Genomic DNA, 24,427 nt, shown 5'->3' on the forward strand with positions numbered 1-24,427 from the left:
TGCTCAACTGAACAAAAATGAAGTGATCGATGCAGTTAAAAATTGCACAGTAGAAGAGTCACCATCGGATGAGCACATGTCTCTGCAATTCTGCACTCAGCCTTGGCCAGACTGAGAGCGAAAGGCAAATCCCTCTGTGGCCAAAACTGGCCTGCAGCTCAGTGACAGGTGCCATTCCGTTCAGTCCACATATCCCAGGCACTACGTATGTCTGTCACTTTACATGCATTATCTCTCCACACACATTTTATTTAAAGCATTAACTTATCTGGAATGAGTGTACAGCCTTCTCTGGTAAACACTGAGGGACAGTTACTCTCACACATAAAACATTTGCCACAAGTGTTCTTTGAAAATCACACACTGCTTCCAATGGCTTACATCACTGTTGTGATATTTCATTTCTTTTTGTTTGCTGATGTGTTTGATTTCCTTCCTCCAGACCCTAATTTATGTTATTATTGCAGTGTATGGGGATTGTCTTGGGCCCTGAATATGTAAGGGCCACAGTTCATATGATTTAATAGCAAAGTATAATGGATGCTGGAGACATGAAGTCAAAACTATTCTGAAAATCATCATATTGAATTTGAAATGTTAACCTTGTTTTTCTCTCCACAGATGCCACCAGACCTGCTGAGTTTCTCCAGCACTTTCTGTTTTTAGTTCTGATAACCTCCCTGCCTGTGGGGGCTGAGTGTGCAGGCACTGGGGAAGATCAGGATTTGACTGTTTTATGATCCCTCCTGTGGTAGATGGTGTTTCCAACCCTCAGTGTCACAAATCACACACAAGCAGCAGCTGCTTGTATGACAATGGTGGCTGGCATAGCTCTGGCCCAGCTCGAGTAACCGTCTTTAGCAAAGCAAACATTTCGAGGGTGAAACAGCTGGATTGTTCACAGATCTTACTGGTGTTTGGAATAAAAAAGGTAATTGCCTGGCAATGATGAAGTTCATTCAATGCAGCTTTCCAAATACTGGGAAGTCAAAGTCACCCCCCCCCCACCTCTTTTTTTTGTAGAAAATGTGACTTTATTGTCCATTCATAAATCAAAAACTCACAGAATTTGATGTTTAATTTGGTAATTGCTTTGGTGTTATCTACATTCAGAGTCTGGTCTCTTAGTTACTACTTTATTCTCAGCTCTTGATACCAGCTGGTATTCAGTGAATGGAAAATGGATTTGCAAGTGTTTCCTAACTTTTGTTCTCTGTCAATACATAGAACAAAGTGACAGGTACATGGGAAGGTCAGCACTTTGAAACTTCCTGTCTGTGTCACACCACCCTGACTGTGAAAGTTATCACTGTTCCTTCATCCTTGCCAGGTCAAATTACTGGAACGCCATCTCTAACAGCACTGCGGCTGTTCTTATACCATATGGATTGCAGGAAAAGGCTCACCACCAACTTCTCAAGGCCAAATAAGGATGGGCAATAAATCACAAGCTTGCAAGCAACATCCTGAATTAATTTAGAAAAAGCTTGTCCTTAATGCTGAGGTTCATTTACAATCGCTCAGAGGTTCCACATCATTGCATTCCCAGTGATCAATAACACATATTAATGTTCCTCACAAGCTAATAATTTAAGTGGTTAAATGTTTCCGCTAAAAAGCAATAATCTAGACATCTGTTGATACTTTAGGACTCCTTAACTCCATGTTCCATGAAATTTAAGGGTATCTGGAGCACTCTTGAAAATAAGGTAACTCCCAATTGCTGAACACTGCCACTTATTATTTGTTCGCTAAATTTTGATTCCACCCTTGGGCAACTATCTGTGTGGACTTTGTACAATCTCCCTGTGTTTGCAGAGGGCTTCCTCAAGGTGATCTGGTTTCCTCCCGCAGTCCAAAGATGTGCAGGCTAGGTGGATTAGCCATGGGAAATACAGGGTTACAGGGATAGGGTGGGGGGATTGGTCAGGGCGGGATGCTGTTTGGAGAGTCGGTGTGGACTCAATGGTTTGAATAGCCTGCTTACATGACGTAGGCATTCTATGATTCTATACTCAACTTGTAATATCATTTTAAATAAAATCAGAATGGTAAAGACTTAACAGCTCAAACAACATCTGATAACGAACCTAGGTTAATATTCTCATCAGAAAGATTGACTTTCACAATTGCAAGGTGTCCCAAAATGCTTCACAGTGCATGAAGTGATTTTGAAATACAGTCATAGTTGTAAATTTAGGAAATATAACAGTCAACTTGTACACAGTAAGTGCCCAAAAGAAGCAATGTGATGGAGACATAATGTGATGGAGAAGCAATGGAGACATAATCCAGTTTAGGAGTTAGTTGAGGGATAAATATGGAATTTCCTTCTCCATCTTTTGCATGAGAGTAGGTGGTTTATCATCTGATTGAAGTGATGGCACCTTTGACAGTGCAGCACTCTCTCAATGTTGTTTTGCAGTGAATGTCCACACTTCTGTGCTTAAGATTCCCGATTAGAATTTGAACATGATATCTTCTGAACCTGTGAAGAAAGTGTTACCCACTAAGCCACGGCTGATGACATTATCAGCACTGCAATATAATTTAAACTAAAGAATGTTTTCGTGTGTCTTCCTCTACTACCTCCTGTTCAACCCTGCTTGTTAAACCAACTCCGCAATATCTTGATCTGATCTGGTGATTGACATTCGAAAATAGGTTCACTTTACTAATAATTCGCATCATTAAAGATTGCACTTAAAAAGTGTTTGTAGTCTGGATTGCACCTGCTGTAACCATCCCATCCCAAAATAGCATCGTCTGGTATTATGGATATGTGACTTTTGACTCATTGCTACTCTTTCCACCATTCTCCAGCCCTCCCCCAATCTATATCTGAAGAATGTGGATGTACATACACGATGGTATGTTAAGTCATAGATAAAAATAAAACTCTGCCAGTACAACCAACTCCTCACCATCCAAAAATAGTCCACGCAGGGTGAGGGAGGAGCAGTCCACAGAACTGCAAAGTAGTTTCAGGACCTTAGCTAAAAATAAGCCCAGAAAATCAGTTCCAAGAAACAAAAGTTAATTGCCTTTGTGGTAATATTACCTTTGGAACAGGAGCCCAGAGGGCTCAGAGATTTTTAGAAATACAGCAACCCTTCCATCTCACTGAAGGGAAGGTTCAGAATGGGGGGAGAGAGTGCAGAGGGACATTGGATTCATGAGGTACTCAAGGGAATGGGAGGAAATAGAGAAAGGATCCAAGAAAGGGAAAGGAAAGAAGGACCTGGCAGGGAAAGTGACAGTGATTATTCTTGTTTATCAAGAAACTCATACTCCCTATAATTAAACAAATAACATAAGTCAAGCAGCATGGTGGCTCAGTGGTTAGCACTGCTGCCTGACAGTGCCAGGGACCTGGGTTCAATTCCAGTGTCAGATGACTATGTGGAATATGCACGCTCTTTTCCTGTGACTGTATGGGTTTCTGCCTGGTGCTCTGGTTTTTCTCCCATAGTCCTAAGATGTGCAGTTTAGGTGGATTGGCCATGCGAAACTGTCTAATAAGGTCCATGTAGGCATTAATGTGGGGTTACATGGAGAGGGTGAGTCTGGTGGGATACTCTTTAGAGGGTTGGTGCAGATATGTTAGGCCAAATGGCCTCTATTTGCACTGCAGAGATTCTATGATTCTAATCTCATCAATTACTTTGTCTCTAACTATGATCTTTGGCTCAGTTTTTGAATCTCATCTGTCATAGAGTCATAGAGATGTACAGCATGGAAAGAGACCCTTCAGTCCAACTCATCCATGCCAACCATATATCCTACATTAATCTAGTCCCATTTGCCAGCACATGGCCCATATCCCTTTAAACCCTTCCTATTCATATGCACATCCAAATGCCTTTTAAACGCTGTAATTGTACCTGCGTCCATCACTTCCACTGGCAGCTCATTCCATCCACGCACGACCATCTGCTTGAAAAAGTTACCCCTTAGGATTCTTTTAAATCTTTCCCTCTCACCTTAAACCTATGACCTCTAGTTTTGGATTCTCCTACCCTGGGGAAAATACTTTGACAATTTACCCTATCCATGCCCTTCATGATTTTATAAACTTCCGTAAGGTCACCCTTCAGTTTACGATGCTCCAGGTAAAACAGCCCCAGTCTATTCAGCCTCTTCTATAGCTCAAACCCTCCAACCCTGACAACATCCTTGTCAATCTTTTCTGAACCCTTTCAAGTTTAACAACATGATTCCTATAGCAGTGAGATCAGAATTGAATGCAGTATTCTAAAAGTGGCCTAACCAATTCCTATACAGCCACAGCATGACCTCCTAACTCCTATTATCAATGCATTTACCAGTAAGGGCAAGCGTGCTAAATGCCTTCTTCACTATCCTATCTATCTGTGACTCCACTTTTAAAGAACTATGAGCCTGTACTCCAAGGACTGTTTGTTCAGCAACACTCCCATGACCTTACCATTAAGTGTCTTAAGTCCTGCCCTGATTTGCCTTTCCAAAATACAGCACCTCATATTTATCTAAATTAAACTCCATCTGCCAATCCTTGCCCATCTGATCAAGATCCCATTGTAATCTGAAGGAACTTCATGGCTGTCCACAACACCATCAATTTTGATGTCATCTACAAATTTACTAACCATATTCACATCCAAATCCATATAAATGATAAAAAGCAGTGAATTCCCGATCCTTATGGCACAGCACTGGTCAGAAGCCTCCTGTCCAAAAAGCAATCCTCTACCACCACCCTCTGTCTCCTACCTTGAAACCAATTTTGTGCCCAAATGGGTAGTTCTCCCTGTATTCTGTAATCTAATTTTGCTAAACAGACTAGCATGCAGAACCTTGTCGAATGCCTTACTGAAGTCCATATAGACAATGTCCACTGCTCTGCCCTCATCAATCCTCTTTGTACTTTCTTCAAAAAACTCAATCAAGCCAGTGAGACACAATTTCCCATATACCAAGCCATGTTGACTATCCCTAATCAGTCCTGTCCTTTTCACATACATGTAAATCCTGTCCCTCAGGATTCCCTCCAACAATTTGACCACCGATGTCAGACTTTTCCTTACCACCCTTCTTAAAAAGTGGCATCACTTTAGCCAACCTTCAATCTTCTAGCTCCTCACCTGTAGCTATCAATGATACAAATATCTAAGTGCGTGTCCCAGCAACCACTTCCCTCGCTTCCCACATGTTCTAGGGTACACTTGATCTGGTCCAGGGGATTTATCCACCTTTATGTCCTCAGTATCCTGGTCAATTTGAACTCATCAACCACTATCACTGAAATAATTAACTTGATCATTGATCAGAAGATGTAGGAACAGAAAAGTAGGCATCAACCTGTTCAATGAGAACATGCTGATCTTATAATACTTAACAGCAGAAAAGCGGCAGAATTAGAGCATAATTATTTCACATTGATATTTATCAGAGAGATAGAACAGAATGAAGAATGACATTGAATGAAGAAATGAGCAAGGAATTAAGTCAATTTAAAAGGAGTTTTATTCATTCATGCGGTGTGGACTTTTCTGGCTGGGATAGTACTTATTACCAATCCCTAATCTTACTTTAGACGATGGCTGTGAGCTGCCTTCTTAAATCACTGCAGTCAACTTGGTGTAGGTAGTGGTCTGAGTATGTCGGGGTATGGGTGCCTGCAAAGACTCTTTCCTTATGACTGCTGCTTATTATCATTAACTATAGTTCCTTAACTCCCTATGTACAGTCACACTCCTTTTATTTGCATCTGTCCATGTTAAGTGATCAAATAAAGCTGTCTACTGTGGCATCATGCTCATTCAGGACTGGTGTCGTCTTCTTATTGAAGTTGGATTCATGTGGACATAGATCAGGTGAATAGCAAGGGTCTTTTCCCTTTGGTGGGGAAGTTCAAAACTAGGAAGCATATATTTAAGGAAAGTGGAGAAAAATCTAAAAAGGACATGAGAGGTAACTTTTTCACAAAGAGAATGATTGATATGTGGAATGAATTGCCAGAGGAAGTGGTGGATGCAGGCACGGTTACAACATTTAAAAGACATTGGGGTAAGTACATGAGTAGGAAAAGTTCAGAGGGATATGGGCCAAATGCTGCCAAATAGGACCAGTTTGGTTTGGGTTCATGGTCAACGTGGACAAGTTGGACTCAAGGGTCTGTTCCATGTTGTATGACTCTATGACTCTATCCCTGTTCTGGAGATGTATATTCAAATCCCAGAATAATGAAATGATTATGTTCTCCTTGTTCTTAAAAGAAAGCATTGTTCATGTGAATTATGTATTATACAATCTATAACAATAGCACACAGTTCAGAACACTGACTGGTTAAACCCTTTGTCTGTGCTGGAATAGCAATGGAACAAATGCCTGCCACAGTTTCAGCCATGGGACCTGCTCCGAGTTACTATCTGGTGACCTTATGAGAAGAGGGACATGCAAAGGTGATGGGAGAGCACAAGTTCAGACTTGGTTATGATGCCCTTCATTTTCAAGCATTTTGTTCATGCCTTTTGTTGAAATGCACATGTTTAACATGGTCTTTATGAGACAAACTATCAGAGGGTTGATAACGCACTGTATCTTTCTCACAGCAAAAGTTAATTCCTCCAGGAAAGGAGGAGAAAGTGATAATTTGGTGCAGGGGGAGGAAGAAATGACAGATTGTTCACCACAAAAACCATATCGGATTTTTCAGAAGAAAGACCTATAGCTTGAAACATTAACTGTTTCTCTCTTCACAATTGCTGCCTGATCTGTGAGTATTTCTTGCTTTTATTTCTGAAATAAAGGACATTGCTGTCCCTTGATTTTTATTTTGGATCATCCCCCTGTTTTTATTATATCGGGTGTTCAGAGTTCTGGCAATTTTGTATGAACTTTTTGACCAGATCAATCTGTTTACCTGGCTTTCTCCTTTCTCATCCAAGTGTGTATCTGCCATGCTGCACATGACACTTTAAAGTAAGTCTCTTGTTTCACATTCAAAAGTTGGATAATCATAAGATCTCTACAGTGTGGAAGCAGAGCATCTTACCCATACCCACCCCCTAGCCTCTCCCTGTGACCCTGTATATTCCATGGCTAATCCACCTAGTCTGCACATCTTTGGACTGTGTCAGGAAACTAGAACATTTGGAGGAACCCCACGCTGTCATGGAAAGAATGAGCAAATTCCACACGGATAGTTATCTAAGAGCAAAATCAAACCTGGATCCCTGGCGCAGTGAGGCAGCAGTGCTAACCATTGAGTTACTGTGCCATTTCTCATTTCTCATTAGTTCTGGATGTGATGTCTTGTGGACAGCATCAATCTTGTCATCCCAGGGCAAGGGACATTTGGACAAATTAAGACTATTTGCAATAGATCAATAGGGTGGCATCAAGGAGTGATCAATGCCACAAGACAGAAACACTGCCTGAGATGGGTGGGTACAACAGAGGGCAGCACAAACTTCACAACAGGTTTACTTTCATTGTTGATGGTTTGCTTTATACAGACTGAACCCAGCCTTACCCACGTGCCAAGGAATGCTTTAAGTGTTCCTGTGGACTCCACCTGGTATGCAGGTGGTTTCATTGTCTTTGCAAGTTGGAGAGGAATTTCCAGGGTTGTCTACTGGCTCTTTCTTATCTCTCTCAGTAAAGAGTGCTGTTCCAATGTAAGTGAATATAAATGCTTGAGTTTCCAACATTGACTAGATAAGCCAGCTATAATGGTCCTCATGATTTCTCTCTCAGCCTTCTTTTCACAGGATAATGCCTGTAAAGCTATTATTTCAGTTAAACTGGTCCCATCAGCTATATCACAATTAATGCTATCTACTCTAATTAAAGCTCATAATTAATTGTCATTTAAATTAATCTGCAGCAGCACCATCTCTGAGAGGTGTTTCAAGTTTTTACTCAGCAAGTAAAGAATGTTGTTTTTAGCCCATTTCCTCAAATGTTCAGCCAGGAACATTCCTGAAACTCCTCATTTAGTGATATACAGCCATCAGAAACATTTTTCCTGCAGTTAAGTGCATGTCAGGAAAGATTTCAGGGTTTTGTTTAAAAAATGAGTGGAGTCTAACTATTGATGAATATATTGAAAATAAACTGCCAGTACTTAAATACCAGAGCACGTCCTTTGTATTTACTTTCTTTCTATTCCTTCCTCCAACTGAATGATTCCACTCCTGCTCTGACTTTTTATGTTCTTATTCAATATCTAGATGTGAATAATGTAAATAATCTTTGGCTGGACCATCAGCAACGAGATCTGGATTGTGTAAGAAATGTTGTTATACCAGAATCCTAATTCAGAGCAGGGTAGGCCATTTGGCCCCTTGGATTTGTTCTACCATTTCGTAAGATCATTACTGATCTGATTTTGGCTTTAGCTCCAAATTCCTGTTGTTGTTCCTTCATGCCAGGCTTCCCATGATTCTACACCCTTGTCAATCAAAACTCGGTCTAATTCAGCTTTGACAAAGTAGTGACTCAGCTTCCTTTGCTCTCCGGGGACGAGAATGCCACGGACCAATGACCCTCTGACAGAAAATATTTCTTATCAACTCTGCTTTAATTGGAAGATCCTGTATTTTTAAACAATGTCCCCTCATTCTAGTCTGTCCCACAAGGGGCAATGTCCCCCCAGCATCCATCCTGTCAATTCCTCTCTAGATCTGATAAGATCACTTCTCACTTTTTTAAACTTCTCTAAAACATTTCACTCCAATTCTCCACAAACTCATCTGGATCGGACAAGTATAAGAGAGTATCATGGGTTGGAGAACTTGTTCCTTCTGGTCAATGTCCCAGTGTAGCTGCAGGGACAGTGCTTTGTGCATATCACAAGTCTTCCAGTGCATTTGATGAGGTCCATTTGCAGAGTTTTACAATACAAAGGGATAATTCAGACCCTGAGGTAATCTGTATTTCCTTGTGTGTTTGGGACATGACAACTTTTATATAACAAAACAGGACTTAAATGTTACATTTATGAAATTGCTTAATTTCCAATGAAGAAAACAAAATAGATTTGTGTTTATTCAAAAAAATATATTTGCAACATTGGATCTTTATACCATAACCATGCTTACTTGCAGATTAAATAAGAAATTTAACGAAATTCTGATTATAATTTAGGATTCCGGATAACCCAGAGAGAATGTAAAAGAATCAGTTTGTGGCATGTGGTCATGTAATGATGTCTGAAGCTTTTTTAGTTCAACTATAGAATTTTCCCATACCTGACACTGTCTAATCCCAGAGCTCTGTGAGTCACTGGATACTTAATGCATGAGAGCGTGTTTAGGACGAAGTTGGTGCCAGATGTCATGAGCCTGTATTGAGATCTATTCAGTTTAACTAAATATAGTTCTGGTTATCTGGTGCTATACTGGTAATTTGAACAGGTGCTGTTTTGTGGATCTAGGCTACACATATAAAATATATTTCACCTTCCCAGCCTGGATAACAACTCGGTGAGTGAAACAGCCTCCCTTCTAAAACACACCCCAGTGCAATCGCACTGATTTCAATGTGAGTGGACTGTGTAAGAAATGAGCAAATGGATCATCTCTTCAACAGTGAAGACGGAAATCAGTCCCATCCCTTAACAGAAATGTTCTGTCTGATTTTCATTCCAGGTGCTTTGAGGTGAGATTGTGCTCTGCGTTCAAGGTCAGGTAGATTTGTGCAGTCTGTAATGTTGGAAGTTAATCAAAAGCAAACTACAGATGCTGGAATCATAAAAACAATGTGTTATGAATACCATAGTTCTGAAGAAGAATCCTGTTGGACTGCCAGTGTTAATTCTCTTTCTCTCTCCAGAGCAGATGCTAGAGATCTGAATTAAGAGCAGAAACTGCTGGACAAACTCTGAAGAGAGAGAGAGAGAGAGAAACCAACGGAGTTAACACTTACTGTCCAGTAAGATTCTTCTTTATTTCCTGCTGCATTTTTCCAATACTCTGTTTTTATAACATTGGAACTTCACACCCACATTAATATATACTTTGGAACTTCATGCCCACATTAATATATAATGACAACACTATAACAAAATAAAGAAGATAAGCCCATGAATGAGCAGCTTTAGTTCCAAATACAACTTAAAAAAAAACTGCTGCTCTTTTGAATCAGTGTTATAGAGTGTTTATGGCAAAAAAAAGTCTATTCCGCCCATTGACTAGAAGCAAGAACTGGTATAGGGCCTCAAAATAATCGTCAAAAGTATTAATAAAGTAAGCTGGAACAAACGTTTTCTATTGAATTGGTAAATCAGTAACTCTGGGCAGTAAACATCAGTTCATCGTCAAAATTAGGCATTCAAAGAGATTTTTAACATATAAGATGGTTGTAACAAAGAATTGTCAAACTAGATAGAAGGAGGGGGGATATCCATGGTTCTCTCATGGTAAACACACAAATATTTGGAAACATTCGTAAAGAATAGCAGAAAGAGCAGCAAATATTAACTCAGTGGGTTGTACCTTTACCAGAGCTATACAAGAGCAATGGATTGAATGGCCTCTTTGCACACTGAAAGATTTTGGTGTAGAGCATACAGAAAATGAAACAAATTGATCTGATCTCAAAGGGAATCTCACCATAATGATCTAATCAACAATGGGTTTTCCACATCCTTCATTACAAGTTGGGGAAGTCGGGAGTATTTGCTTTAAATTTTGAGATATTGTCATCTGGGATATTCTTCCCAAAAGAACATTGGAAACAGATTCAATAGTTGCTTTCAAAAGGCAATTGGATAAATTTGGAGAAGTTTGTAAGGCTGTGGAGAAAGATCAGAGGAGTGGAACAGTTGGAAAGCTCTCTAAGAGCCAACACAGGTACCATGAATGAATACCATCTGTGATGTATTATTCCATGAAACATGTGTCACCAGCTTCAGATCTGTAATTAGGAAACTGGACACCAAGAGAGGTTTCTGATGAGGATTTCATGGTTGCACTTTCTTGTTAAGATAAATTCTATATCACTTTTGTAACTATTTCCAATCTAACAATGCTGCGTGACATTTTAGCAGTAAACTTGAGTCTGTACCCACTACATATTGACGTATGGGCAAGAACACTCACGCCTCTAAACCTGCTGATATCAACTGAAACCAAACACCAACACAAAATGTATCAGCAGTCAATGTCTTACATTTTCCCCACAACCAGAACTTACTGCCTCAAATCCAGAACATTGCAGAACATCCAGCCAAGAGTTTTCTTTCCTTGGTTGAATGAAGGGGACCACCCAACAAAACATATAACTCACATCTCCCTTTAATTCAATGAAACCATACAGAGGAGTGTGAAAATTGGATATTAATGACATGGATAATATTTTAAACATAAATCAAGAAATAGGACCATAATTTTAGAACTAAATAAAATACCAGTCTTCAGTCTCATTGTACGTAATGAGCACCCATACTTCTCTGCAGTACAAAATTCAAAAGGCTCACAATTGAGTGAATAAAGAAGTTTCTCCTTATCCCAGTTCTAATGGCTGACCCTTTATTCTGAAAGTGTAACCTTACCTGTAGACTCCTCAGTTATGCAAGGCTCCTTGCAACATCTACTCTACAAGTCTCCTGAGAATGTTATACATTTCAGTGAGATCACCGCTCATTCTTCTAAACTCTTGGGAATATCGATTCAATCTCTCTTGGTAGAATGATCTCTGCAATGAAGGAATCAGTCTTCATTGCACTCACTCTCAGGCAAGTATATCCTTAATTAGGAAGGAGAACAAAAGTGTAGAGAGTGTTCTGGGTATGGTTTCAGTATGGTTTTATACAATTGCTGCAAGAATTATTTGTTCTTCAACTTCAATCCTGTCTAATAAAGACCAACATTTACTTTCCTATGGGCTTCCGGTACCTTCTTATTAACTTTCTGTGACTCATTTACAAGACATCCGGATCCCTCTGAATGTTAATATTTCCTGTTGTGACCCTCTGCTGTCTACAAATATTCTATTCAACTTGATATCTAGGAAATATGCCAACAAGGTAACCTTCAAAGTATCCAGCTCTACCGACAGGGGCTTGAACCTAAAGCTGACAACAGATGCTCAATCAGACCAACAATGACTTCACAAATTTTATATTCATGGCATTTTGCAAAATGTGCTTCAATTCATGTTTCTGAGGAAGTTTGTAAACCAACGATTTCAGTTTCATTCAAAGTTCACTTTGTTACGTTTGCCTGAAAGGTTTTTGGTCACTCAGGGAATCAGAGCAGAAAAGGGAGATGAGGTACAGGAGATGACTCAATGGGACGAATGGTCCACTCCTGCTGCTAATACGAACCAAAGGACTCCTGTATTAATGACAAAATCCAATAACATATCTATTGACATTTCTGCTCATTCCAGTGATTATACCCTTGCTGGCAAAACAAGGACCCGATGAGAAATATCCAGGAACACTAAAGGAATTAAGGGTGGAAACTGTGGAGGCACTGTTCACAAATCTTTAGTCTCCCTTTGACTTATTGGTGGTGCCAGAGGACTGAAGAATTGTAAATGTTACTCCTGTTCCCAATAATTTATAATATTAATTGTCCCATAGGCATATATGGTTAACTCAGGAAAGCCAGAATAGATTCGTTAAGGGAAATTTGTTAATTAACTTGTTGAAATTGTTTGAAGAGGTAAGAGGGAGCGTTGATGAGAACAATGCAGTTGATGTAGTGTCAATGGATATCCAAGAAGTATTTGGTATTGGGCTGTACAACAGATTCTGAGCAAATTCCTAACTCATGAAACAAAAGGAACAGTAGTACAATGGATATAAAACTGGCTGAGTAATAGGAACAGAAATTAGTAGCTAATGTACATTTTTGCAGGTTGGAGGAAGCTTTGTAGTGGAAATGTCCAAGGGTCTATATTGGGACCATTGCTCTTCCTGATAAATACATACATATATGAATGAACAAGACCTTAGTGTATACAAATGTTGTGGTCGATATGAAATTTGGAAGCATTGTGAATTGTCAGAACAATATAGAATTTCAATAAAATGCAGAGAAGTTGATGGGATGGATGAACCAGTGGCAGATGAAGTTTAGATTAGATTACTTACAGTGTGGAAACAGGCCCAGTGGCCCAACAAGTCCACACCGACCCGCCGAAGCGCAACCCACCCAGACCCATTCCCCTACATTTACCCCTTCACCTAATACTACGGGCAATTTAGCCTAACCTGCACATTTTTGGATTGTGGGAGGAAACTGGAGCATCCGGAGGAAACCCATGCAGACAATGGGGAGAATGTGCAAACTCCACACAGTCGCCTGAGGTGGGAATTGAACCCAGGTCTCTAGCGCTGTGAGGTAACAGTGTTAACCACCGTGCCGCCCAAGTTCAATGCAGAGAAATGTGAAGTAATTCATTTTACTGTCGTAAGTCAAAATGAAATAAAGGACACAATTCTACAGAGAGTGTAGGGGCAGATGGACCTGGATATATATCAGCCTGAATCATTGTAGGTAGCAGGGAAGATTGAGAGTGGGATTTATACAGTTTGCAGGGAGGTAGAGTACAAGAATGAGGTGCTTATGTTGAACTTATATAAGAAATTATTTCATTCTCAGCTAGAGTATTGAAACCAGTTAAGACCTGCTCTCTCATTAGAGAGAGATGACTGGTGGTGGATTAACCTGAAGGTCACTTTGTCCCAGGTGTGGTTGAGAAGGTGAATCCTTTATGGTGACCTCAGCCAGTGTGAGAATTGAACCCATGCTGTAGGCATCATTCTGCATCACAACCAGCCATCGAGCCACTGAGGTAACTATTGATGACATTGCAAGATTTTAATTTCCTAATTTTAATTTGATATTTGGACATTGAGTGAGACATTGGTATGGAACAGAATTGTCCAAGAGGTCCTTAATTAGTAAATGCAACAAAATTGGCACAGAATTGTAACTTGTAGTGGCATTGTTCCTCCCTCTTAGCCAGAAGAGCCAGGTTGCAAGTCCCACCTGCTCCAGAGGTGTGTCTTGATATCCCTGAACAGGTTGATTCAAAACAAAATTCAAAATTGTGAACGTTTTCACAAATGCACTGCTACCACAATTTGTCAGTGTATAGTATTAGTGAGGCAGCTAATTCAGAGGGTCAGTGACCTTGACCCAATGGTTAAGTGCTGGAGTATTTCTATGTATAAATTGTCACCTAATAAACATGTCACAATGTCCTGTTTTATTTTTGAGAGTCGACTGTAATCCCTTAGTTTCAGACCAGTTTACAAAGTTGCTACAATTGCAACAAATTCTTTCATCATTCATCATCATTCTAAGGAAGAATAAAATGTCCAGGAGAACAGAGTTGGACCATTGAGATTTATAGACTGAGGAAGCACCGAGCGAGGCTGTTCAGCCCACTTTGCATTTGCTGGCTTTGTGAGTGAATGTGTGCACTTATCTAAATATTAAAGCAGGGTCTGGTTGGAACAATGGAACTGGAGACGAGTTCAGATTTTCCAGGTTGGGTCAATCACCAGGTACGTTGACACATGATAGTTTGTGTCTTTAGTTTGCTGGCCAGCCCATAAAACAACCCTTCATTTGATGAGATTTATAACAAGACATGGCATAACTTGTAAACAATAGAAACATAGAAAAACAGGAGCAGGAGTAGGCCATTTGGCCCTTTAAGCTGGCTCCACCATTCCTTACAATCATTCCACACAATAATCATGTTCCCATTCCCCCAATCCTTTAATCCCTTTAGCTTCCAGTGCTATGTCCAATTACTTCTTTAAATTATTCAATGACTGCTTTCTCTATTAGCAAATTACACACTCTCACCACTCTCTATGTAAAGAAAATTCTCATCTTACTTTTCAATGATTTACCCCATATCCTTAGGCTGTGACCCCTGGTTCAGGACTCCCTTACCTTCAGGAACATTCTTCCTGGTTCTGCACTGTCTAGGAATTTATGAGATCTCCCCTTCCCCACCCCTCCAATCATTTTTCTAAACTCCATTGAATATAATCCTAACTGATTCAACATCTCCTCACACCTCAGCCCTGCCATCTGAGTTCTGTTTATTTTCTGAGCCTGAGTTAACATTGGCCTATCTGAAGAGACAGAAGTCAAACAATCACCAAATGGCAAATATTTCCCACAGTAATAACACTGTTTCCGGCTCTATTTGGAGTATTCCCCCACAGAGGGAAGGGTCAGGCGGCTGAGCAGCACGTCTACAGGTTCAATAGGCCTCGAAGTCATCTAATTCTGTTGTAATCAAACCAGAAACTGCTGGAGGAACTCAGCAGGTCTGGCAACATCTGTAGAGAGAGAGACAGAGTTAAGGTTCCAACTCTTGTATAACGCTTGTTCTGAGGAAAATTCCTGTTAGACTGGAACCGTTAACTCTGATTCTCTCTCTACAGATGCCGCCAGACTTGCTGTGTTTCTCCAGCACTTTCTGATTTCATTGCCATCTATTCACCCCATTGCCTCGCGGAATTAACCTGAATTGGCCTAAGGTCAGGAGGGAGTTAACTATCTGACAGTGAGCTGTTTCCAATCCCTCTCTCCATGGCCAATGCCTTGGGTCTGAAAGGTTTTCACTGAAATCTATCCAACAGAGTTTCATGTAGTTAGTTTGCCTCATCGCTAATCGAGGATTATACCCTTCCTTCCCGAGCACACGAACAGGAGCCGTTTGGAGATTAATCTGGACACCATCAGCATCGTAAAATAATCCGGTGTTTGCCAAAGTCCTGCTCTGGGGAATCCCGTTGTTTGCACTCGAGATACTTTATAGTTAAACTCACTTCATCGACAACTCGAAAGCAACAGAACAAGAGCCGGATCAAATTCTCCCTCAGACTGTGAACGGGACAGATTGACCTCAGGGCATGCGAGTGTGCCCAAAGGGGGAACCGCCCCGGAGATCTCTCTCTGTCTGGGATCCCTCTCTCTCTGTCTGGGACTCTTTCTCCCTGGGACCATCCCTTTCTGGGGTCTCCTGATCTATAATCTACCCTCTCAGACATCCCCCCCCCCCCCCCGGGGTCTGTCCCTGGGGTGGGGTTGGGGGGTCTCTGGGCACGGTGCCTTTCTCTGGGTATAATCTGGCTCTCTCTGGGGGTTATTCAGTTCGTGTGAGTGCTGACTCTGCTCTGGGTCTCTCTGGGAATGGCTCTGAAGGTCAGTAACCGGGTCTCTCTCTCTCCCCCCCCCCGGTCCCCCCCTCTCTCTCTCTGCCCGGGGTTTCTGATCCAGTCGCAGCCTCTCCTACCTTGGCTACTTGCAGCGGTTGGTGTTGCTGGGACCCTCCTTGCAGCCTGAATCCCCAGGGCGCACCCCCTGTGAGGGTAACCAGTGTCTCCTCCAGGCTCCCCATCGCCTGCCCTGCTCTCCTTCAGCAAATCGGGGCTCCCTGACATCTCGGCATGACCCTGAAGCTCCCCATCAACGTGCAAGCTGCTGTCTCCGACGGGAAACTGTGAGCCACTCGATGGACTCGTCCCCCCTGGCCAGTCCGAGCCGAGCTAACATTAGGAGCTCGATCCAGGTTTGGTCCAAAGCCAGCTTTCAACACATGTTGCGTCAGTCTCTCGGAGATCAGGGACAAGCTGGAAGGGACTGGTGAAAGAGTGGCCCAAACTTCAGAGTCCTGGCAAACTCTTGCCAAATCTAGCTCTGTAACCAAAAGCAAGGAAGTCAGTTTCAGAGTGAACTGAAATGACTGGCACAAGGTCCTGAGTCCAATCTCACAATTTGAAGTTTGTTAGATTAATGATTTCTGAAGGTGCAGGACGCCTTGCCGATTGATCGGGAGGATAGTTTGACGTGCCACAGATTTTTGGCTTTGACTGCAGGAGAATCTGTTCTTGTTTGGAGCAGACAGGAGCTGGAACAACTGTCAGACCAGCAGCAGTTAGTCAGCGCCTGCACAAGGCGAACATTTAATGGAAATCAGTTATGATCCTGCAACAAATAAAGTCTTTTCATTCTATTCAATGATTTGCCTCATTTGTCTCAGTCAGAAATACACACATCTGAAACTTCCCTCAGTGCACAGCTCCCTCAACATAATACTTACCATGCTCAGGGTAGCACTCACTCAATGCAGCACTCAGTCAGTGTGACACTCCCTCAGCACAAAAATCCCTCAATGCAGTACTTCCTCAGTACAGAAGTCCCTAAGTGTGACATTCCCCCAGTATGATAATCCCCCAGTGTGATACTCCCTCAGTCTGATACTCCCTCAGTATGGAATCCCTTCAGTACAGAACTCCCTCAATGTGGTACTCCATCAGTACAGCGTTCCCCCTGTATGATACGTCCTCAGTGCAGCACTTCTTCCATAGTTACTTCCTTAGTAGTGTATTCCCTGAATACATGATTTCCTTGGTCCATCACTCCCTCAGTATGGCACTCCCTCAAAACAGCATTCCCTCAGTAAAGCAGTCCCTTCACGTAAAAGGTTCCAAATAAAAGGTCAATGTGCAATACATATGTTCATGGTGTTAGGTGTAATATTCTATGCTGTGATCCCAGCTGATGTTATGACTGGACAAGTCACATCCCAAATTGAAATTTGGTTCAATGGATAATTTTGTTATATTTTTGTCTTTCAGTGCAAGAGAAGTACACAATGCTGCAGATTTGGGTTTAACAATAAAATAGTTTAATCAAACTATTTTCATACAAGCCAATTTGAAGGATTTCAAAACACACAGCAAAATAAAATCTCATCTATTCCAATGCCATCACGGTGTATTATTCAGATCCCAATGATTTAACTTCTCTATTACATCTATAGGTTTGACTTAACTGCATCCTTCAAATCTCGGTCTTCACACCTTGATTGCCTATTTTTCCTTGAGTAATCACACAGCTTAAACTTTCTTAACTTTAAAGAAACCCTCCAGGGTTCTAAGCAAACATTTCTCATCTGGAATTTTCAAACTACAATCCATATACTGAGGTAACCTAACTGCGCTGAACTAACTTCTTTCTCCAGGAGAAACTGTTCTCACATTGAAACCAAAAGCAAGTAAATACCTTTCAATGCTTCCTTTCTCCAATTGTTTAACTCACACAATACAAACAAATTTGTATGATCACTCCAGGAGACCCCAGTCAGCTGCTCTCTAACACATTCTAAATAACGAAATAGAATTAGAATCCCTACAATGTGGAAACAGGCCCTTCGGCCCAACAAGTCCATACCAACCCTCCGAAGAGTAACCCACCCAGAACCATTCCCTTACCCTATATTTAACCCTGATGAATGCACCTAATCTTCACATCCCTGAACACTATGGGCAACTTAGCATGGCCAATTCTTTGGACTGTGGGAGGAAAACGGAGCACCTGGAGGAAAACTACACAAGCATGGGGAGAATGTGAAACTCTGCACAGTTGCTTAAGGCTGGAATCGAACATGGGTACCTGGCACTATAAGGAAACAGTGCTAACCACTGAACCATCATGCCACCCAAATGGCTCCAGAAAGATTTACAATTTAACTGTTAAACTCTTTCATATACATAGACCAAAACACATAAGAGCTAGTTCAAAATCCCATCATTAAAATAAATTATATGAATATGCATAGACCACACACACCTTACATCAGAATTAATATGGATAGAATGTTGGTGGGCTGGCAGAAAAACAAACAAAATAAATGGCACAAATATCTTTTCAGATTGAAATGATGTGACAAATGGTGTTCTGTGGGGTGACTGTCAACTGTTTACAAATTACATCAATAACTTAGATGAGAGGTTCAAAGGCATAGAATCAATCATAGAATTCTTACAGTGCAGAAAGAGCCCATTCAGCTCTAGAACAGTGGCTAATTTTGCAGATTACACAAACACTGATAGGAAATGATGATGTGAAGTTTACATAACCAGGATGTAGACCACTGTAGAAAGGTTCAGTGTGAATAAATCTGACAGATAGAATAAAATGTGGGAAAATCTGAAATTTTTCACTTTGTCAGGAAGAAAAGCAGAGTATTATTTGGTCAGAGAATGACTGTGGAATTCCAAAGTACAGAGGGATCTAAGTGTTCAAGTGCATAAGTCACCGAAGGTTAGTATGCAGGTACGGTAAATGATTAAGAAAGCCATTGGAATGCTAACCTTTATTTTGGAAGAAATTGAGCATCAAATGAGGATATTATGCTTTGGTTATACAGAGCATTGAGGCAACCACATTTTTACTTAAACACATGCAGTATTTAAAACAAAATAGATGGAATTAACAGCACAAATACAGGTTAATGGGCATGATCTTATGACCATTATGGAGATAAGGTTACAAGGAGATCAATGCTCAGAGCTAAATATTCAGGACATGTGCTACATTCCATCTAATTGCTCCAGCCACTGTGTAACTCTGAGGTCCACTTGTGGCATTGGCTCCAGAGACTGTAAGTGAATGTGTCAGCACACAGATTCTCAGAGTATGTAGATACTTGGGGGGAGGCGGGGTGGGGGGGGGTTCTCTGCATGATTCGTGAATAGACAGCATCCAAATTCAGTGGCAAATAAGGAAGATAAATGGAATGTTGGCCTTTATTTCAAAAGAAATAGGGTATAAAAATAGGATGTCTTGTGAGAGAGTTTAGGATCAGAGGGCATAATCTCAAAGTAACCAGTTGCCAACTTAAGAAAGAGACCCAGAGGGATTTTGTCTCTCAGAGAAGAATAAATTTGTGGAATCCTTTAGCATAGAGTACGGTAGAGATGGTCATTGAGTATAATCAAGGCTGAGATAGACAGACATTTCAAACAGTAAGGGAATCAAGAGTTATGGAGAAATGGCAGGAATGTGGAATTGAGGATTGTCAAGTCAGCCATGATCTCACTGAATGGTGAAAGAGACTGGATGGGCCAAACAGGTTACTTCGTCTCCCATTGTAATGGTCTTACAGTCATAAGAAAGTCTGGGTAGGAATGCAGTCACCTCGACACATTTAAATCAACATCAGAGATTTATAAGACCTACAAAAACAAGGCACATTGAACAAAAAAGTTGCTTTTAACAGACATGTTACATGGTATCAGCCATGGTTGCAACAGTTTTCAAACCCATTTTGATAGTACACTTGAGCATGTACTCCATGTGGGTTTATCTTGCTGCTTCTCTCTGGGGTGAGGCAAGAACTAAATATGAACATTGCAGTGTGCACAAAGCCCTGCAACATGTCACTCTAATGCCAGTCAACTATTTTCCAAATGAGTCTCTCTATCTGTGCATAGTGTGCCCTGTGAGCGATTAGCCGGTATCATTGCCGTCAGTCAGAGTACTATCAGTGAGACATGCTGTTTACCCACCAACTGATTCCTTCCTCTATCAGATTGACTTTCCTTGTATCAAATGACGTCTGAAATTTTCATAACTAGTGAGCACAAACTAATCATAGACAAAGTAACACATTGGATGCCTCTATTATCTCATTATTTGTCCAGAAAAAAATTTATTCGATCTCAAGGTTTGAGCATATAATCTAGACTTACTCGTGTAGTTTTGAGGGTGTGTTGTGTTGTTGATAGTGTTGTCATTTTGATGAGACATTAAATTGAAACAGTGATGACACTTCATGTAGATGTGATGAGTTGTTAAAAACAGCAGCTCCCAAACCTACGACCTCTACCATCCAGAAAGATAAGGGCAGAGGGCTTTTGGAAACATCATCTCGCCCAGCCACTCATTATCCTGAGTTGGAACTATATTGCTGTTACTGTTGCTGCATCAAAAACTGGAACTTGTTCTCTAATAGCACCTACAGCGTTGGTTCAAGAGAGTAATTAGGAATAGTCATGAAATGCAGGACTAGCTGGCAACCTCCGTATTCTATGAATAAAGTGAAAAGGCACTGTACAAATGCAAGTTCTACCTTTAAGTAGAAGGAAGGCTTTTGGACACAATATGAATGTAAAAATGTGGGGGTAGGAGAAGCAGATGTGTAGGATTCATTTCTCTTTTCATATTCAATAACTGGAATCTGTACAAATCTGCAGCTAAATTGAAGGATGGTGTAGCATTCCCACGTTAATAGCCAGCCTCATTCATGTCCTCTCTGATTGGCACCTGAATCCAGTAGGACTTGAACCTTCAGTTTTCTGATTCAATACCATCACTTGTGGCTTGAAGCCAGTGATCATTTCAATTTCATAAGCTGAACTGAAGAATAATGATACTTGACATGAAAGTGTATTGGACACAGAACCCAGTAAACTCCTCTACAGTGGTTAAACGCAAGTCCAGAACTAGACAGCATAGATTGTGAGAGCATAAGGTGAGAGAAAAGATATAATAGGGACCTAAGGGGCAACTCTTTCACACAGGGGTTGATGTGTGTATGGAATGAGCTGCCAGAGGAAGTGGTGGTGGCTGGTACAATCACAACATTTAAAAGGCATCTGGTTGGTATATGAATAGGAAGGGTTTAGAGGGATATGGGCTAAATGCTGGAAAATGGGACTGGATTAACCTTGGTAAGGTCAAGTTGGACCGAAGGATCTTTTTCCGTGCCATACATCATAGAATCAGGTAGAAACAGGTCCTTTGGCCAAACAAGTTTACACTGACTCTTCGAAGAGTATCCCACCCAAACACATTCCTCTACCTTTACCCCTGACTAATGCACCTAACCTACACACTATGGGCAATTTAGCATGGGCAAATCACTTAACCTGCTCATCTTTTGATTGTGGGAGGAAACCCACACAGACACGGGAAGAATATGCAAATTCCACACAAGCAGTTTCCCAAGGCTGGAATCAAACCCAGGTCCCAGCAGTGCTGACCACTGAGCCACCGTGCTGCCCTCTATGACTCTATGGTCAGGCAGTGCATTGCAGGTCCTAACCACTCATTATGTGAAGTGTGGAGTGAAACATTTTAGTAGGAAGAATGGGGACGGACAATATACTATCAGGACAATTCCACGAGTAGGACAGGGGCAGAGGGGCCTGGATGGGTGCGTGCACAAATCATTTGCTTTACTGATAGGGCATAGAGGACAACAACACAGAGGTGATGCTGAACTGAGCAAAGACATTTGTTGCTCTCAGATAGAACATTTGACACAGGAGAAGGAAAAGGCCATTAGATCCTTCAAAGTGGCCCAACCATTCTGTAAAGGTCATGGCTGATCTGTCCCAACTCCTGATTAGTACCATCTCACCAGAGCCCTCAACTCTAAAAGTCTATGCAGCTCCTGTTTAAGTGCCCATCCTCAGTGATGGAGCCTCCAGCATCTTTCAAGTGGTCCTCAGGGACTCAGACATTGACCCCCCCCCGGGAGGGAGTACACTGCGCACGCGCCACTGCCACATCCGGGTCCTGGGCTCAGGGCGGGGCTATTGCGTCATCGCGTCAGGCCGTGACCGAGGACGTGGCAGCGCCGGAGACTCCGAGAGACCGGGCGCGGGCCCCACACCGACACCGTGACCGAGACAGACAGGGAGACAGGGCCGGGGCTGTAGGCGGCGGTGAGTGACTGACTGATCGAGCCAACAAGCCGGGGGCCGGCCCTGGAGGGAGGAGGAGGGGGCACCTGGCTCACCCACGGCCCCGGGCGCCGGCCTCTCCCTCTCATCCTGGGCCCTGGCGGAAAGGCTGAGCTGTCGGTTCCGGCGCCGCCTCCGCCGCCCCTTCACCCGCTGGCGGAGGAGCGTCTGTTCCTGTGAGCCGTGTTCCCTTTCCTCAAACACCGCAGAAATCCCCCCCCCCCCCCAGTAATCCCTAATAACCCCCTTAAAATCCCATAAATCCTCTCTGACACCACAGTAACTCCTTTAAAAACCCCTTCATCCACTGCAATTACCCCTTTAAAATATCCAATACCCCCACCAAACTTTGCAGTTATCCCCAGAAACTGCAATTACCCCCAACAACCCACTTTAAAAACTCAGTTCCCCAAAACACAGCAGTTATCCCCAAACACTCCAAGAAAATCCCAATCAGTGCGATTATCCAGAAAGCAATACAATATTTCCCTTAATCCAAATACAAATCTTTTTCCAAAGACTCCTCTCATCTTAATTGTGTCCTAAACATACCCATAATGCCAAAGAACATAATTTGACTCCCAAACCCCAATAATACCCCTGTATCCCAGTTACACCATAAATACTTGAATCTTAAATCGTCTTCCAACACCCCAAATACTCCTGACAGCAATACCATCCCACCACTGCTCCCTTATTCCCAACAAATCATATCGTCTTAACAGCGCTATCCCTCACTGTTGCCTGGTATCTATTGCCCTACTCTCTTTCCCAAATATTCTGCTGCCTAATGATAATCAGTATCCTTCTTCACTCCTTCCATGTCCCCAAAATAAACCAACAAAATTGATACTTTCAGTGATGAATCCAATCCTCGTGACTGCATTATCCTCAAATGTCCTTTGCACCCTAAAATACTCAGTCTACTGTCAACCTTGACTATTGAATCTGCAGTTTCCTTGGCATCCACTTTTCAATCAAAAGGCAGTCTTTTGAGATCAATCTCTCTAGGTTTGAACTAGAAGGTTCTGTGTTCAAATTCTAATGCAGTGATTGGAGCACACTTTTTTTTTAGTATCTATCATTCTCTCAGATGGTCTTAAGTGAAAACTTTACAAATGTGTTAAAATGTAGGAAATACTTCTTAGTAATGCTGTTTGAATCATGAATATGACCAGGATGCTTGTGAGAAACCCTCTGCTCTTCATAAGTGTCAAAGAAGTTTTTAAGTCTACCTGAGAGAGCTCTTGGGGCTATTTTTAGCGATTCACCAGAAGGACAGCACCTCAACAGTGCAGCACTCTCGAGCAGTGTGGTGGAGGATCAGCTTGCATTTTGTGCTCAAGTGGCTGGAGTGGGATTTGTATCCACTACTTGTTGACTGGGATGAGAGAGCTACCCACTGACGCATACCTATTGTTCTTATTCCACTTTATTTATGAAAAGAAAGCTACATTTTTTGTCCCTGATGAGTTTTCTGTAAAACTGCACCAAGGTTTCCACTCACTTGAATGGATAGTAAATTGACCAGTTCTAACAAAACCCCAATGACAGATCTGTTTACCACACTGAAAGTTCAGGATTGTCACATAGTTTGACTGGTGAATTCTTTTGACCAAGCTGGTTCCTCGAATTATATTGCAGCCAAGTTTTGCCAGTTGCGTAGTCGCAGTGAATCGGGCCAGGTGTGACTTACTAGCTAAACTAGACACTCTCTCGGTATTGATAGCATAGTCCCTTTAAATCCATGGCTGTTTGATCACTGTCCATTGCACTCATCCATCAGTTTGTGAGGGTTTTCTGAATTGTTGTATCAATCCCAGCCCAATTCTTGTCATTTCAAGTCACTGAGTAGAGAACAGACAGGGAGCTTCCACTGAAGTGAAAATTGTTATCCATTTCACCACAAAATATCTTACAGATAG

The 24,427-nt window shown here is 41.7% G+C and overlaps 2 protein-coding genes and 1 long non-coding RNA gene across 4 annotated transcripts in view; 2 read left to right on the plus strand and 1 right to left on the minus strand.

Annotated features, from left to right (window-relative positions):
- Positions 1-16,821, minus strand: part of synpo2lb (synaptopodin 2-like b) — a 44,238-nt gene extending 27,417 nt beyond the window's left edge. The window contains exon 1 of the mRNA XM_072583578.1: positions 16,262-16,821. Within this exon, the coding sequence (XP_072439679.1) occupies positions 16,262-16,366 (105 nt within the window). The 5' untranslated portion in view covers positions 16,367-16,821. The remainder of the gene's footprint in view (positions 1-16,261) is intronic.
- LOC140484762 (uncharacterized) lies at positions 9,400-17,734 on the plus strand. The gene is made up of 3 exons (XR_011962322.1): positions 9,400-9,646; positions 9,821-9,919; positions 17,607-17,734. It is a non-coding gene; the product is annotated as an uncharacterized lncRNA (long non-coding RNA).
- A 4,629-nt stretch (positions 17,735-22,363) lies between these two features.
- The window catches only part of LOC140484764 (protein transport protein Sec24C-like), a 75,147-nt gene continuing 73,083 nt past the window's right edge, over positions 22,364-24,427 (plus strand). For both annotated transcript variants that reach the window (XM_072583581.1, XM_072583582.1), the window contains exon 1: positions 22,364-22,484. The gene's annotated coding sequence lies outside the window, so the exon portion shown is untranslated. The remainder of the gene's footprint in view (positions 22,485-24,427) is intronic.

This window comes from Chiloscyllium punctatum, chromosome 13, assembly GCF_047496795.1.
Source record: "Chiloscyllium punctatum isolate Juve2018m chromosome 13, sChiPun1.3, whole genome shotgun sequence".
NCBI classification, from domain to species: domain Eukaryota; kingdom Metazoa; phylum Chordata; class Chondrichthyes; order Orectolobiformes; family Hemiscylliidae; genus Chiloscyllium; species Chiloscyllium punctatum.